A 16,304-nucleotide genomic window follows, 5' to 3' on the forward strand; every position below is an offset into this window, starting at 1 on the left:
GTACGCCAAGACCAAAACCGTAGACAGTTTATGAGGATGTGTGTACCTCCTCTAGAAGTTTGCCCTCCACCCTCAGCTCCCAGGATGCCACCTTCTCATGGTCCTCAGCCTCGGGCTTGGCGGCGGTGAAGGTGTTGGAGATGTAGATCCTCAACTTGCGCTTCTGCTGTGGGGACACAAGAGACGACAGACGGGCTCAGGGTTCTGTCTGGCTGGCCCAAGTTCAACAGACAACTTGTTTCTCTGAGAGTAGAGAGTCGAGGAAAAGACTCACAAACGTTGATCAGTCACACATTTAGAAGACTCAGTCCTCATCTCCTGTTATAAAGTCCACTCATATTACTCAATGTGCAGTGGAGAACCAATACCCTGAGGGAGCATGAAAAACAGAGCAACCCCACAGAATTGCTCCTTGGGAACAGGCAGATCTCATGACTTTTCCCAGAACCGGGATTAGACTTGTGACCGAAAGTTCTGTCACCATCATAATGTTGGAGCTCTACCTATGGAGAAATATAGAGCCCCCCCCAACCAGAGTGCCCTCTGGCCACCCAGCAGAACAGCACCATTAAGAGGCAATAAGGACCACATAAGGCCCACTGGTCGCGGGGCAGTAAACTGTACACCCTCAAGGCCAGCTGAGTGGGGGAGTGCGCTCAAGTTAATTAAGTCAACGGAGCAGAACCAAATCTCAGCAATATAATTTAATCTCAATAATCACTCTTATGATTCCAATAAGAGTGTTATAAAACATTGTATATAACTTTTAAATTAATGAAAGATTGAGGTTTGTGTGGTTGAATGTAGATATTACTAAAGTTAAGTCACTATAGCAATACCAGCACTTCTTGGATCTTTAGTTCACAGTATTTCAAATAGCCTGCGTGGTTAAATAAAGGCTAGGCCTACATATTATAAATGTGGAATCATTGTATTTGTCTATTATAATGAGGAGCGATCATTTGTGAACAGTGACTCATACAGACCACAACGTGGCAGTAATTATTTGAGTTAGGGTAGTAAACCAGGCAGGGCTTGGTGCCACTTGTCTCACACTCGTTTCTGTGACACTGTTGTGGTCGGATGTGCCAGATCTGAACCAAGGTCTTACGTCCACACTCAGAACTTCAATGCAAACTCTGTGGCCGGATTTCACTTGCCTGCTAAAGACTTCCTGTCAAAATAAGTCAGCTGAAATGGCGCTGGATGGAAAAAAAAGCCCCTATGTTGTTCAGATTAAAATGGTATGACAGTCAGAAACCTTTGCAGATGTTTAGCCTCTCGAATCTCCAACCTTTAGCAAAATTTAAAGATCCCATATCATTATTTGTTTGGGTTAATGATTGCATTTGGGGGTTCTACTAGAATAGGGTTACATGCCTGCATGTAAAATTAACAAAAGAGATTTTTCTCACACTTAATTTTTGAGTCTGTTTTGTATCAGCTTGCTTTAAGTCCCCCCTCCCTGTGGCCCGGTCTGCCCTGATTGGTCATCATGCCCTATCTGCTGTGATTGGTCGGACGCTTTGCACGTGTTCAAATTCACACCTAAGAAGTTGTAAATATGGCAGGTAGCCAGGAGGCGAGAGTACTGCACTTCGAAACTGCTTACTGCAGTCTGACGTCACACTGTTACGGGAGTGAAGTTTGAGTGCAATCAAGCGGTTTCACACACTTACTGGGGGAGGGGCGTTCTCGGTGGGCGTCAATACTCCCCATGGCTTGGACTTAGATTTTACTAGCTTAGCAGACGTAAAGCATGTATACATACGTCACATACCAGTCTCAAGCAGGGGTCTCAAACTCATCTTCACGCCGGGCCACATCAGCATTATGGTGGCCCTCAAAGGGCCGGTTGTAACTGTAAGACTATATAATTTAACAATTTCTTAAAATGTTGTTAAATAACTGTCTCTGCATTTGATTCTTATTCATTAAATTGTACAAATACAAATTGCATACTTGCACATACATTTAAATAAATTGTAAAATATTAGTGCCGTCAAGCGATTCAAATATTTAATCGCAATTAAATCGCATTAATGTCATAGTTAACTCGCGATTAATCACACATTTCATTATTCTAAATATCCCTTGATTTCGTGCTGCTAGCCTTTTAGTGAGATCAGAGTGTTGAGAAGGACAGTAATAAAATATATTTGGTAAGATGGATATAAGAAGAGAGACCCGCAGTGAGTTCAACCCGGTCCACTTGACATCGGGTAGGTGCATGACAGTGGTACCGTAACACTTCAATTGCCCAGGCTTTTATTTGTTTCAATCACTGAACTTCCGAACAAAACTCTTGCTCAGCAAAGATGGGAAATACTATAACATCTATTATTTAAACCAGTATGAATATTCCTACCGTACGTCGGCCTATACACATTACCAGGCTATCGAATAACGGTGTGCTTGGTGTGGTGTTGTCATTTTTCTTGTTTTTTTTCAACAAATTTTTTAGTTGTTGCTAGACAGCAGGTGAAAAAACTACAACGTTTGCCAAGCCAAAAGAGCATTAATCGCGCGATAAAGAAATTAACGCTGTTAAAATTGTTTTGTGGTAACGCGGTTAATAACGCGTTAAACTGACAGCACTATAAAATATATGTAAGCACAATGCTCTGTGTACATAACATAAATCCCTGTCGTTTATCAAGTTAAGAAACACACATTACTCCATCAATCAAAGATCAAACTGTAATAAAAAAAAACACTAATATTATCAACCATAAGTAATTGCATCAACTTTACTAAGCTCAAAAACCGCGCTCATACCCAGCCACCTTAATTCTGTACGGTACGGCACATCTCCGAGACCATCTCCTACAAAAACCCCTGGAACTGGCAGTGATCCAGGCAACCAGCCCAAATCGCTGCGATGTAATGACCAGATAACCGTGGTCATCATATTAAAATGATTATTTCCTTTCAATAATTATTGTTAGGAAACCCAACTTAATTTTGGTAATATTGAATTGAGAATTTGGTTTAAAGATGTAGATTGTGCGTCTTCAGAGCAGCTTACTGTGATGGGTTTCTTGATGGCCTCCTGGATCTCCATCCGTTTGCGTGCGATGGTCTGGTCCAGCTTCCTCTCGAAGGCCAGGAGGTCCATGTAGGCTTGGGACTCAGGAACCAGGTCTCTGATCTGAGCACAAACATAAACAAATACTCTTCTTTTCAGGGATCTTGGGCTCAACATTTGCATGAAGAAAGACATTGATTGAATGAAAACATAAAATAAACCCTGGGTTAAGTTAACAACATTAATATTAACATTAAATCTGCAAGCAGCATTTTACGGGTGCAAGCCTAAAGCCGACCATTAAGACCCTGTCAGACCATTAAGACCCTAACAGACCATTAAGACCCTAACAGACCATTAAGACCCTAACAGACCATTAAGACCCTAACAGACCATTAAGACCCTGTCAGACCATTAAGACCCTGACATACCATTAAGACCCTGACAGACCATTAAGACCCTGTCAGCCCATTAAGACCATGTCAGCCCATTAAGACCCTCTCAGACCATTAAGACCCTGAGAGACCATTAAGAACCTGTCAGACCATTAAGACCCAGTCAGACCATTAAGACCCTGACAGACCATTAAGAACCTGTCAGACCATTAAGACCCTGACAGACCATTAAGACCCAGACAGACCATTCAGACCCTAACAGACCATTAAGACCCTGTCAGACCATTAAGACCCTGACAGACCATTAAGAACCTGTCAGACCATTAAGACCCTGTCAGACCATTAAGACCCTGTCAGACCATTAAGACCCTGATAGACCATTAAGACCCTGACAGACCATTAAGACCCTGTCAGCCCATTAAGACCATGTCAGCCCATTAAGACACTAACAAACCATTAAGACCCTGACAGACCCTGTCAGACCATTAAGACCCTGTCAGACCATTAAGACCCTGACAGACCATTAAGACCCTGACAGACCATTAAGACCCTGTCAGACCATTAAGACCCTGACAGACCATTAAGACCCTGTCAGACCATTAAGACCCTAACAGACCATTAAGACCCTAACAGACCATTAACACCCTGACAGACCATTAAGACCCTAACAGACCATTAAGACCCTGTCAGACCATTAAGACCCTGTCAGCCCATTAAGACACTTACAGACCATTAAGACCCTGTCAGACCAATAAGACCCTAACAGACCATTAAGACTCTAACAGACCATTAAGACCCTGTCAGACCAATAAGACCCTAACAGACCATTAAGACCCTAACAGACCATTAAGACCCTGTCAGACCATTAAGAGCCTGTCAACCCATTAAAACATTAACAGACCATTAAGACCCTAACAGACCATTAAGACCCTGTCAGACAATTAAGACCCTGTCAGACAATTAAGACCCTGTCAGACAATTAAGACCCTGTCAGACCATTAAGACCCTGTCAGACCATTAAGACCCTGACAGACCATTAAGACCCTGTCAGACCATTAAGACCCTAACAGACCATTAAGACCCTGACAGACCATTAACACCCTGACAGACCATTAAGACCCTAACAGACCATTAAGACCCTGTCAGACCATTAAGACCCTGTCAGCCCATTAAGACACTAACAGACCATTAAGACCCTGTCAGACCAATAAGACCCTAACAGACCATTAAGACTCTAACAGACCATTAAGACCCTGTCAGACCAATAAGACCCTAACAGACCATTAAGACCCTAACAGACCATTAAGACCCTGTCAGACCATTAAGACCCTGTCAGCCCATTAAGACATTAACAGACCATTAAGACACTGACAGACCATTAAGACCCTGACAGACCATTAAGACCCTGACAGACCATTAAGACCCTGACAGAGCATTAAGACCCTAACAGACCATTAAGACCTTGTCAGACCATTAAGACCCTAACAGACCATTAAGACCCTAACAGACCATTAAGACCCTAACAGACCATTAAGACCCTAACAGACAATTAAGACCCTAACAGACAATTAAGACCCTAACAGACAATTAAGACCCTAACAGACCATTATAACCCTAACAGACCATTAAGACCCTGTCAGACCATTAAGACCCTGTCAGACCATTAAGACCCTGTCAGACCATTAAGACCCTGACAGACCATTAAGACCCTGACAGACCATTAAGACCCTAACAGACCATTAAGACCCTAACAGACCATTAAGACCCTAACAGACCATTAACACCCTGACAGACCATTAAGACCCTAACAGACCATTAAGACCCTAACAGACCATTAAGACCCTGTCAGACCATTAAGACCCTGTCAGCCCATTAAGACACTAACAGACCATTAAGACCCTGTCAGACCAATAAGACCCTAACAGACCATTAAGACCCTAACAGACCATTAAGACCCTGACAGAACATTAAGACCCTGACAGACCATTAACACCCTGACAGACCATTAAGACCCTAACAGACCATGAACACCCTGACAGCCCATTAAGACACTAACAGACCATTAAGACCCTGTCAGACCAATAAGACCCTAACAGACCATTAAGACCCTAACAGACCCTTAAGACCCTAACAGACCATTAAGACCCTAACAGACCATTAAGACCCTAACAGACCATTAAGACCCTAACAGACCATTAAGACCCTGAGGCAGACCATTAAGACCCTGTCAGCCCATTAAGACCCTGTCAGACCAATAAGACCCAGTCAGACCATTAAGACTGTGACGCAGACCATTAAAGGGTAATTCTGGTGTAAAATGGATTTGGGATATGTTTTGTATGATAACGAGTTGAAACGTTCGTTTTGGAGCACAAAAAACGTATATAGACCCTATCTTCAGTTGGCTGTTTTTAGCCGATTCTATCAAATATATATAGCGTTTTGATAGAATACAAGACAGGAAGACAATTAAGACCTTTTTTGTTTGCATACGGTTGACAACGCTGGAATAGCATCAGCTTGGATCTGTTGATGGGCAAACAGAAATTCATGACCGTACGTCAAATGGCTGAGGAGTTATGATTCTTTAAAGTTTTCAATTGATTGCTTTAGCGCGCCCTATAGTCCTATTTTGATGAACTTTAGCCTTGTTAACCTTGACCTATGCTTCTTTAAATACACCAAGTTTGGTGATGATTGACTCAATTTAACCCCGCCTTTAGTCACCTAACATTGATTGGGCTAATTTGGACGTCCAACCGCCATTTTTTTACGGGTTCTGGATTTCCTAGGCACATTTGCTCAACATGAGGAGATACAAATTTCTACAGGATTTCATGACTGTAGAAGAGAAAGGTCAGATAATATTCCCGGCCAAAGTCTGCAGCTATGTTAATTGATATAGCTCTCCCTATCGCCCGATCTGGGTACAATTTGGAGAGGTTGCATTTTCAGTTAATTGTTTTACCGCTCCCTATAGCCCGATATGGATACAAGTTGGAGGGGTTCATCTTGACCAATGTGCCTTTGACTACACCAAGTTTGATGAGGATTGGTTAAAATTAACCTTGCCTTTTGGCATTAAGTCAATTTTGGAAGATTTTGAGCCTCTGTTGGCCATGTTGTTTTGTCAATCAACTTAATTTTACTTGAGCAGTTGGAACTTTGGTCCCCAACAGCCAATAAGTTGGTCCCACTCAAATCAATCATTCTGGGCCCTATCTTGCATCCAGCGCAATTGACTTTCTACACCGTGTGTCTGTTGCTAGTTTGCAACTGGCGCGGAGCGTTCTTTTCCCTCCACAGGCACGTGTCGCTAAATTAGGGAGTGGTCTTGCACCCCAAGGGGCGATTCAGCGGAAGGTGGAGGCGTGTTCTGGCGAAAACGTTCCCTGATGCTATTTTGCAGTTTCAGAAAACAATTCCACCACAAACCAGGAAATACCTTGTTTAAAGTCAGTGGCGCGTTGTTCAGTATGAAGGTATTATTGAAGAAAAAGTCTTTAGCACCTGTAAATGCAGATTTTGTATGCGTACACTAAAGTCACAAATGTGTAACATTAAATTTGAAGTCCTAAATATTTATTTTGCATGTGTACTCTAAAGTCACAAATGTGTAACAGTACATTTGAAGTCGTAAATATTTTTTCTACCATTGTAAATACAAAATAAGGTCTACGAGTTCACAAGTCTGTGTTACAGGTGCACAAATCCTATCCTGTGCATCACAACTTCAAAAGAGTCATGCAATTGACACTTTTGCTACAATCATTGCAGCGCAGTTGGTGCAAAACACATTCGCACACCCGTGTTTCATAATCTGAGAACATGCCCAAAATGTGTGCATTCGTTAACCCAAATGTGAACTAATGCATCAGAAGTTGCACATCTGTGAAAAATTTCCTCACAAATAAAATGATATAGAATGCTATGTTGATTCAACATTTTAATGAGCGAGCACAAGTCCATCATTACAACTGCTCGAATCTGCTCCTGCAAGTCTCAGCTGTGGTTTTTTTGCAGGTAGTTTTGCAACACGTCTAGGTGGTACATGTGTAGCAAAAGTGATTTGTATCCATATGAGGCAGAGCATCTGCAATTTTTTCAAATTGCAGCATTAACCAATGAAAGTCGCCGGCAGGGGGTGCATTTTTCAAACTACACTTGTTAATCTTGAGTCAGCCTCAACAGCTGTAGCAAGATTCATAAAAAGCGTGCGATCGGTTTAGGCTGTGTAAGTCAAACGTAGTGGAATAATAATAATAAAACAATTGCAATAGGTTGCCTTCGCACTTTTTGCTTGGCACCCTAATGAATCATTATCATAATGAACCCAAACAATTCCCCATTCAATGTTCAGAAGATGCCGTAGGCCTACCCTTTGTGGGAGGACCTTATCAGCCATCTTGCGTCTTTTTGCCCTAGAATACGAAGAAGAGAGATCATTAGGAAAAACCTTGAGAACATCACGGATCAATACTGTGGAAACATCTGGAATCCCCATTCATAACTCATACTCTATACTTACAGTACCTAAGCATTCAATCCCTCCACAGGTTTTACCAAAAGCATACACACATGTATTCACTTATTATACATTTACTCCAAGTAAGACCTTAGAAAACCTTTTAAAGAAAAGCAATGAGAAAAATCTCCAACAATTCCCTCTGCCGTCTTTCATTAGCTGCCACTGGAACCCAGGCTCCCACTCATCTTCATCATCATAGCTTAGTGAAGATGAGAAGCCAGGGGGTTCATAGAAAATGGCCACTGTGGTTCCATAATGTGAAAGCGCCCTCGTTATAGCGAACCAACCCGTGGCACACAAAAGACCTCATTGTGGATGGAGATGATCAAACACTTGTGGGCCTGGAGGCATGACAGATTTATAGGGCAGAGGCACACTCCAGTTCCCATTGAAGAAGTGATCATGGGACCCTTGTGTTCTGAAGGACTCTTCTGCTCACTGGGATGTGTGCTGGTCTTTTGGCAGAGCCATAGTTTGTCTGGCTGAACGTCTTCTCTTCCCTGGGCCGTAAATGTCAAAAACAGTCTAATTTAATGTTGATTTATGACCTGCCTCATTCGCAAAAAGGAACCCAATATCATTGTAGTTTCGTTTTAAACTTGGAAATACATATTCTACGATCTTCAACATGGTCTGTTGAAGATCATGATCTATGCCATTTTATCCCAGATACTAAAATAACAAAGTAAAGAAGTAGGAGTAGATACTTTGTTTTTGCCCACCCTGCCAACTAGTTTGCGTACGTTCCTCTACGCTCCCAAAGCAGGAAGCCTTCTTTTGGTGACTTTGAAATGCCTTTATACTGTTTAGGCTGCGGTTGGCTTTGATGTTCCCGTCTAACGCCTCGTGCCCACTGCACCGTCCGTTGACGGATCCCCATTGACTTGAATGGGGACGGACGCGCAATGCATTGTGGATCCGTGCGCTCCGTTGGAGCCTTCGACGCCGTCAAAAAGTTGAAAAATGATGATCATCTAGCTGTAGAAACGCTGTAGTACATATGTACTACAACGTATCTACAGCTAGATGCGTCTTTGCAATGATTTAATCATTACGGAGAAGTGCTATCACCATGGTTACAACTCACTGCAACTTTGCAATGCATATTTAGCAGCCTAGCGTCCTTGTTGATGAGCGATGTTGTTACGTATCCTAAAGCCTTACCCACTGTCTGAAGAAAATCCTCTGGATCAACCTCTGCTAATGGAGCTTCACACGGCCACATTACCGGGTGGTACGCAAGAAGAGTCCGGGAAGCTTTACCCTCTTAGACGGGAACATCAAAACCAACCGCAGCCTAAACAGTATACAGGCATTTCAAAGTCACCAAAAGAAGGCTTCCTGCTTTGGGAGCTGGAGGAACGTGCGCAAACTAGTTAGCAGGGTGGGCAAAAACAAAGTATCTACTCCTGCTTCTTTACTTTCCAGGCATATATGTGACGCTGTTTCTGCTACAGAACTCTAAAGTGGAAGAGAAGGCGGAGCATTGGCATCGAGCCTGCGCGCTGTATACAAACATATAGTCGAAGAAGAAGAAACAAGAGCCGAAACCGAACAACAACAGCAGTTGTTAAACCTTGTAGATTGAGCAGAAAAGATTTTTTTATCTAAAGTTAGTAATTATATTTACCAAGACAGGTTTCAACTCAGAGGATGCTACAAAAATAATACAAATGAAACAAAAACAAATTGGACGCTAACCTAACGTTGCCCACCTGGTGGGTGGGACGATGAAGTCTGAGCTAAGTTTGTCTCTTTTTCCCCCTGGAACCTGGTTTCAGAATATTGCGTTTGCAGATTTAATTGACTGCTGGGTAACTCCAGGCTGAGATGGTTTGTGAGCGTTGAGACTGCCCTGAGGGATTCTTAACAGATAATGATCCAAGACTTTGCATGAAACCCAGAAAAACTGTATTCTTTGTGAAACTAGAACTAAATCCTTTGACATCATAAATAATGAACAGGTAGGGAAAAGGTAAGGCATGAAGGCATCCTGCTCAGCACTCATTGGAGATCGACTCCATAACCCTGATATCCATGTTATACAGTAAACACAATTGGCCATACACGTCAACAACAACACACAGGTTACAAAAATCGATGTTGCCATAGCACCTGCAACTCACCCTCGTCTAAGGGCCCCCACCATGGCCCCCTGAGGCGGCTGCTGGTGAAGGAACCGTTTTCTGGAGGGATCCATTGTTGCCGGTCCCATGGATGGACGCATGGCCATGTTCCCTCCACCATAGGAGGGCCCCGGCATCTGGCCCCCCATTGACCCCATACTCCCTAATGGGGCCCCGCCTCTGTGGGGCTGCATTCCTGGGCGCTGGAGCAGTGGAAAGGTAGTTTACATCAGACTAGGGGAGGACTGTACACAGTTACAAAAATAAGCTTTCTTCCTTTTCTGACATTTTTTCATAACATTAACATTTGATTAATGGTTAACCTTTACCTGATCCGACGAGACATAAAAACAGTGACAACGTAAAATTTAATCCCCTCGACAAAAACTTCAGATGGCAATTGGAGAAGGAGGAACAAATGGAGAAGTAAATGCAAAATGATGTATCGCTGTTTGTGACACATGGTACAGATGAACGCACACGCACACACAAAGTAACTCACTTTAAAACCAGTGATTACTTTTAAATTCAACTTCCAGAATTTTAAACCCTGAAATGGGAAAAAGATTACAACACTGGTTCAGTTTGAACAGTGTTAGACCAACACTAACACTGGTTCAGTTTGAACAGTGTAAGACAAACACTAACACTGGTTCAGATTGAACAGTGTTAGACCAACACTAACACTAGTTCGGTTTGAACAGTATTAGACCAACACTAACACTAGTTCGGTTTGAACAGTGTTAGACCAACACTAGCACTAGTTCAGTTTGAACAGTGTTAGACCAACACTAACACTAGTTCAGTTTGAACAGTGTTAGACCAACACTAACACTGGTTCAGTTTGAACAGTATTGTGCAACACACGCTCAGGTCAACTCAACAAACACCATTGGGACCCGAGCCGTCTCCTGTTCCGCTTCTCTTCCAGCCTCTTCTTTTTACTGATATTAAACCATGTTCTTACCTGGTGATACTGAGGGACACCGGCCATGGACCGGTGGTACCCCGACGGGTTATGCGGCATCCCGGCCATCCTCATCCCGGGTGTGTGGCCAGCGATCATAGGGTTCATACCCACGTTCAGCGGAGGGCTGGAGAAGCCTCCCCTCGAAGACATCTCAAGGCGACAGGTGGTTCAGATCTGCTCACACTTCTGCTCCCCGCCGTTCCAGAAACTCAAAACTAGTCAAAGTTGGTGTTCGGGACGGTCCCCACGCTGTCAGCCGGAGCTAGCTGCTGTAGCCTGTTAGCACCGTGTTAGTTCCGGGGTTAGCTTCCACGAGACTGACAGTTTGTTTTGTTGTTGACATTAAGCAATGGGCAATGTATCCGCCGCCGTCTTCTTTCTTTGTGTTAACTTAACATAATGTTACTTTTAGTCATAGCACTTTGAACCGCTAACTGCCTGTGTTACGAAACTAACTTTGTTCCGTAGTGCGTGGAGCGTCCTGTTCCCGCCCCCGCTCTGAGACTAATGGTGTGACCCAGATGCCTCGGACACCAGCCTTCCGAGTTGCAAGTGGGGAAATCTCCCAGCTTTCTTGCGGCATTTCACGGAGGCACGCCCCATTTTATTCAAAATGTTTACGTATCTTTACGTAAACATTCCCTTTTTCCGAGTGTTCAGGAAACGTTCGTAGGCTATGACATAAAACCGGAAAAACAGATTGTTCGTGAGACTAGACTTCATAATCATAACTGAACTGAGGAGCTGAGGTGGAGGCTGTAAAATCATACAAATACCTCGGGGTGTGGCTGGATAATAAACTGGACTGGACAACACACACCAGTGGGGTATACTACTACTACGAACCGCGTTGAACATACCCAGGCTTTCCCAAGAAAGCCTGGGTATGTTCAACGAGGTTCGTCGAGGCTCTGATCGCGAGTTGAACCTCGTTCAACTCGCGATCAGAGTTAAATGTGTTGCGTTGTTCTTCAAGGAAAGTAGTCTAATCAGGATCGCTTTGAACTCACTTTATTTACTTAAGTATTTCGGTATGGTAACTACGAAGCAGAAGGAGGGGAATTGTATTACGCACGTGCGGAGCGACAAACAGCAATCCTCTACCTATCTCTCTCTATGGCTTGCCGGATGTTTCACCCCTTCCTCGGGCTTCAATTCTTGCTTTTATACTGTGTATGCATGGCCTATAAAACGCACCGGTTTCGCTATTCTCACCTTTCTAAAGGTGCTGCTCTCTATGGCTGAAATAGTTATTGCAGCTTATGTGTCCTGCCCCTTGTGGCTATGTATAGTAATTACAGCTTATGTGTTCTACCCCCTGTGGCTATGTATAGTAATTACAGCTTATGTGTTTAAAATACGTAACAAATGGTACTACGAAGCTCACTTAGGATTCGATTAGTCGAGCCGGGTTTCCGCTTTCGGTTCAATGCGCGTTCACGTGAAAGGGGCGTTTATCGCGTCATTTTACTCAACTTTACAAACTGGATAGATCAAGCAGTCTATATAAATGCGTATAAGTGAAAAGAAATGAGTGCATTTTGTCTATTAAAGAACTATGCAAAATGCAGAATTGTTCGCCATTTATCCCAATAGAGTGATGAGGATTTCAAAATGCATAAGCAACGTCCAACCTGCCTTATTCTATAATTTAGGGAATTATTATTTAAATACACCCTATGTAATAAATGCATGGCATATGTTTTCAATCGCAGGTAGTGGCATGGCGTAGTGGATTAGTATAAGTCCCCGGGGTTCAAATCTCGCCGGTCTATCATCATGCCTTCTACCCCATAGATGTGGTGCCAGCATATTTTGGAACGTTTGCGATTGATGGTGGATAAAACACATGCCCAAGTATTTTTTTGACTGTTACTGCATTATTGCATATTTGCAAATGTCAGTTTTACATTTGTAGTGGTAGGGTGACAACTGAAAGCTATCTATAAGTATGACTTAGGGCCTATTCACACCTGCATTGTTTGGTTCGAACCAAACCAAAAAAATCGCTGGTGCGGACAGGGGCGTAGGAATGAGTTTAACATTGGGGGGGACACATATCGGGAACCTGACAGATCCGTTAATGGTTTGAACAGAAATATGTCATAAATTAACTACACTGAAAAAATTCACAAATATATTTTATTCTACTAAAAAGATACATTTGTAAATGTAAAGGAAAACACATTTTGAATGGCAGTCATGAACTGATAAATATCAAATCAATTCTTTAATTGCTCAATCATCCAGTTTTTTAGAATAAGAAGCGGTGACAAGACGCTGTGTTGCGCTTTCAAAATAAAATAAAATATTTTTCTCCCCCCGGTATAATTTTTAGGTGGGACAAATGCGCCTGTCTCCAATATTGGAGGGGACACGTCCCCTCCGTCCCCCCCGGTTCCTACGCCCTTGGGTGCGGACCTTCTGGGCTGGTGTAAATACAAACCATCGAACTCTGGTGCGGACCAAACAGCCGGTCCGAGACCCATTCGGAGAGGTGGTCTCAGTTCGCTTCCAAACGAACCCTGGTTCGGTTCGCTTGAGATGTGAAAGCGACCGCGCTCGGTCTGACCCAGTTCTAAAAATAAAATGCCTTTTAGGACACAACAGGCTCCCATTGCTGCTTGTTTATTCATTTATATTGTTTGATTAGTGCGGTAAATGCAAAGATCAGCGTCACGTTATCAGACTCGCATCACGTTATCAGACCCGTTAAAAATGTGCCGTGGCTCAACATGTAGCGAAGAGGAGACGAAATGTCTTTTGGATATTTGGGCAGACGCCAACATATAAAGTATGTTGGAGAACACTTATAATAATTCGGATGCATTTAATACATTCAGTACAAGGATGGGGGGAGAAGGTGTTCGAGCGGTAGCATAACATCATAAAATCGACGTTGTGCCTGTTAAGCTGAGATGGAGGTAACTCCTCTTCTCTGGCGTGGTGATGAATAAACAAAGCGATAGATTCTCTTTAGACTTTGGCGTATTTATTCTCTATAATACATGACTGACTACTGTCCAGTCAGTTCAACAACAACGTACAAAAGGACAGTTGACCTGCGCGTATGCATCACTAGAACATAGTGACATCATCACGTTGTTTCTACAGAGTAAGGGTGCAATCATATATTAACACTTAACACCCCCACTCGCACTTAGCTCACTGGGTTACCTGGGAAAAAACAGAACAATAACAGTTTCCCTCTTTCGCTTAACACACAAATATACTTTTAAGTGCCAAACATATCCTGAGCAAACTTCTTTAGCTTTAGCTTAGTGGCTGGCTTTGTGAATACATTGGCAATCATTTGCTCAGTAGGACAGTATTCCAAAGTTATCCTTCCATTATTTACAGTTTCCCTGATGAAGTGGTACGTAATATCTATGTGCTTGCACCTTTGCCTGCTTACTGGGTTTCTGGCTAATGCAATAGTCTTTTGCAATTTGTCCATGCCTTCTAGGAGCTGTTGTGGCGTCCCGCCCCTTAAACCTCGGCCCAGGCGGGTCCGAGGATCAGTGGTGGACGGCGTATACCGCCGCCACCCACTAACCGGCGACAGAGAGCATCACTTCTCTCCCCCCAATCAGCGAGATAGGGGACACCTGGCCGGAGGGAGGAAAAAGCCCAGGAGCCATGTTAAAAGGGGCACCAGGACGGGAGAAGGGACACGAGTGACACGGGGGAACAGCTGGAGACCCCAACCGAATAGAGGTTCTCAGAGACCCAATGTAGAGTGCATGTGTTCCCATTGGTGAAGGATCCTTGTAATAAATGCAGTGTGTGGCTTAACCCCGACTTTGCAGTGTGATCTATACTTTGACCCCTGAGACATCGAGGAGCGGGTACCACATATGGTGGAGAATGCAGGCAACCTGAAGAACGCCACTACAACCCCAAGGTAGACTACCCACCAATCCGGCATGCAGAACCCGGACGGGGCCGCGGCTATGGCCGGCCAGCAACAACAGCGGGAGACCATGGAGAGCATTGCCCTGCTCCGCGAAGCTGTACTACGGCTCACCCAACACGCCGTCCGCGCCACCCCGACTGTCGCCCCGACCGTCGCCCCGACCGTCGCCCCGACCGTCGCCCCGACCGTCGCCCCGACCGCCGCCCCGACCGCCGCCCCGACAGGCCGGCTCACCAAGCTTGGGCCCGACGACGACGTGGAGGCATATCTGGAAGTCTTTGAGCGGACCGCCCAGAGGGAGAACTGGCCAGAGGACCAGTGGGCCCACATCGTGGCACCGTTCCTCACCGGTCCCGCCCAGCAGGTGAGCCAAGACCTACCGGCGGAGACCGCCCGACAGTACCCCGCCCTCAAGCAGGCCATCCTGGCCAACTACGGTCACAACCTCGCGGCCCGTGCTCAACGCTTCCATGACTGGCGATTCAACGTCCGGGGGGCCGTACGGACGCAGATCGCCCAGCACGGTCGGTTGGTGAAGAGGTGGCTAGCGACCGGGGAAGGACCCAGCCCTATAGACAGGGTGATAATAGACAATACCATATGACAGCTCCCGCCGGGCGCCCGACGGGTACTGGCCCACCACTATCCTGACACAGTGGATGACCTGGTCAGAAAGCTGGAGAACTGGCAGGTGGCCCAGCACCTGAGCGCCAGTACCGGGGCCACCCCACGACCCGCCAAGATCCGCCGAGACCGACGGGGACCCACGACCGGGGCCTCGGCACCCTCACCCGACCCACCGATCGTGATCCAGGAGAGTCGCGAGGGGAGGCGGTGCTACGAGTGCGGCCAGCCCGGCCACATAGCCCGCTACTGCCCGGGAGACCGGGACACGTCGATGCCGTCGGCCTACGCGGACAAGGGGACGGGCCGGCCCTGCATGCTGGCGACCTGTTGGGCGCAGGGGACGTCCGGGAGCCCGACCATACCTGCGCGGGTCATGAACCGGGACACGCAGGCCCTTTTGGATACCGGCAGCGTGGTCACCCTCCTCCACCCCGGCTTGGCGGGAGGAAGGGAGGGGAGACCCATGGAGGTGGCCTGCGTGCACGGGGACACCCGGACCTACGAGACCTGCCACGTGGTCGTCCGGACACCACACGGGGTGTTCACGGCTCGGGCGGGGATTGTACCCCACCTCCCGGTTCCGCTCCTGATCGGGAGGGATTGCCCGATATTCCACCGGCTGTGGGACCCGGCACGAGAATCCTGGAGCAAGAGAGAGTCTCCCCGCAGAGGGGCGAGGGGGGCTCGGCAGGCCTACGGGGCCACACGGTTCCC

General features: G+C 45.4%; 1 protein-coding gene across 1 annotated transcript in view; it reads right to left on the bottom strand.

Annotated features, from left to right (window-relative positions):
- Positions 1-12,186, bottom strand: part of smarcd2 (SWI/SNF related BAF chromatin remodeling complex subunit D2) — a 31,743-nt gene extending 19,557 nt beyond the window's left edge. The window contains exons 1-5 of the mRNA XM_079757335.1: positions 11,045-12,186; positions 10,078-10,280; positions 7,802-7,844; positions 3,029-3,151; positions 47-166 (exon numbers count right to left, since the gene is read on the bottom strand). Of these exons, the coding sequence (XP_079613461.1) occupies positions 47-166; positions 3,029-3,151; positions 7,802-7,844; positions 10,078-10,280; positions 11,045-11,197 (642 nt within the window). The 5' untranslated portion in view covers positions 11,198-12,186. The remainder of the gene's footprint in view (positions 1-46; positions 167-3,028; positions 3,152-7,801; positions 7,845-10,077; positions 10,281-11,044) is intronic.
- Positions 12,187-16,304: the final 4,118 nt, after the last annotated feature.

This window comes from Pollachius pollachius (assembly GCF_949987615.1).
Source record: "Pollachius pollachius genome assembly, chromosome: 19".
NCBI classification, from domain to species: Eukaryota; Metazoa; Chordata; class Actinopteri; order Gadiformes; family Gadidae; genus Pollachius; species Pollachius pollachius.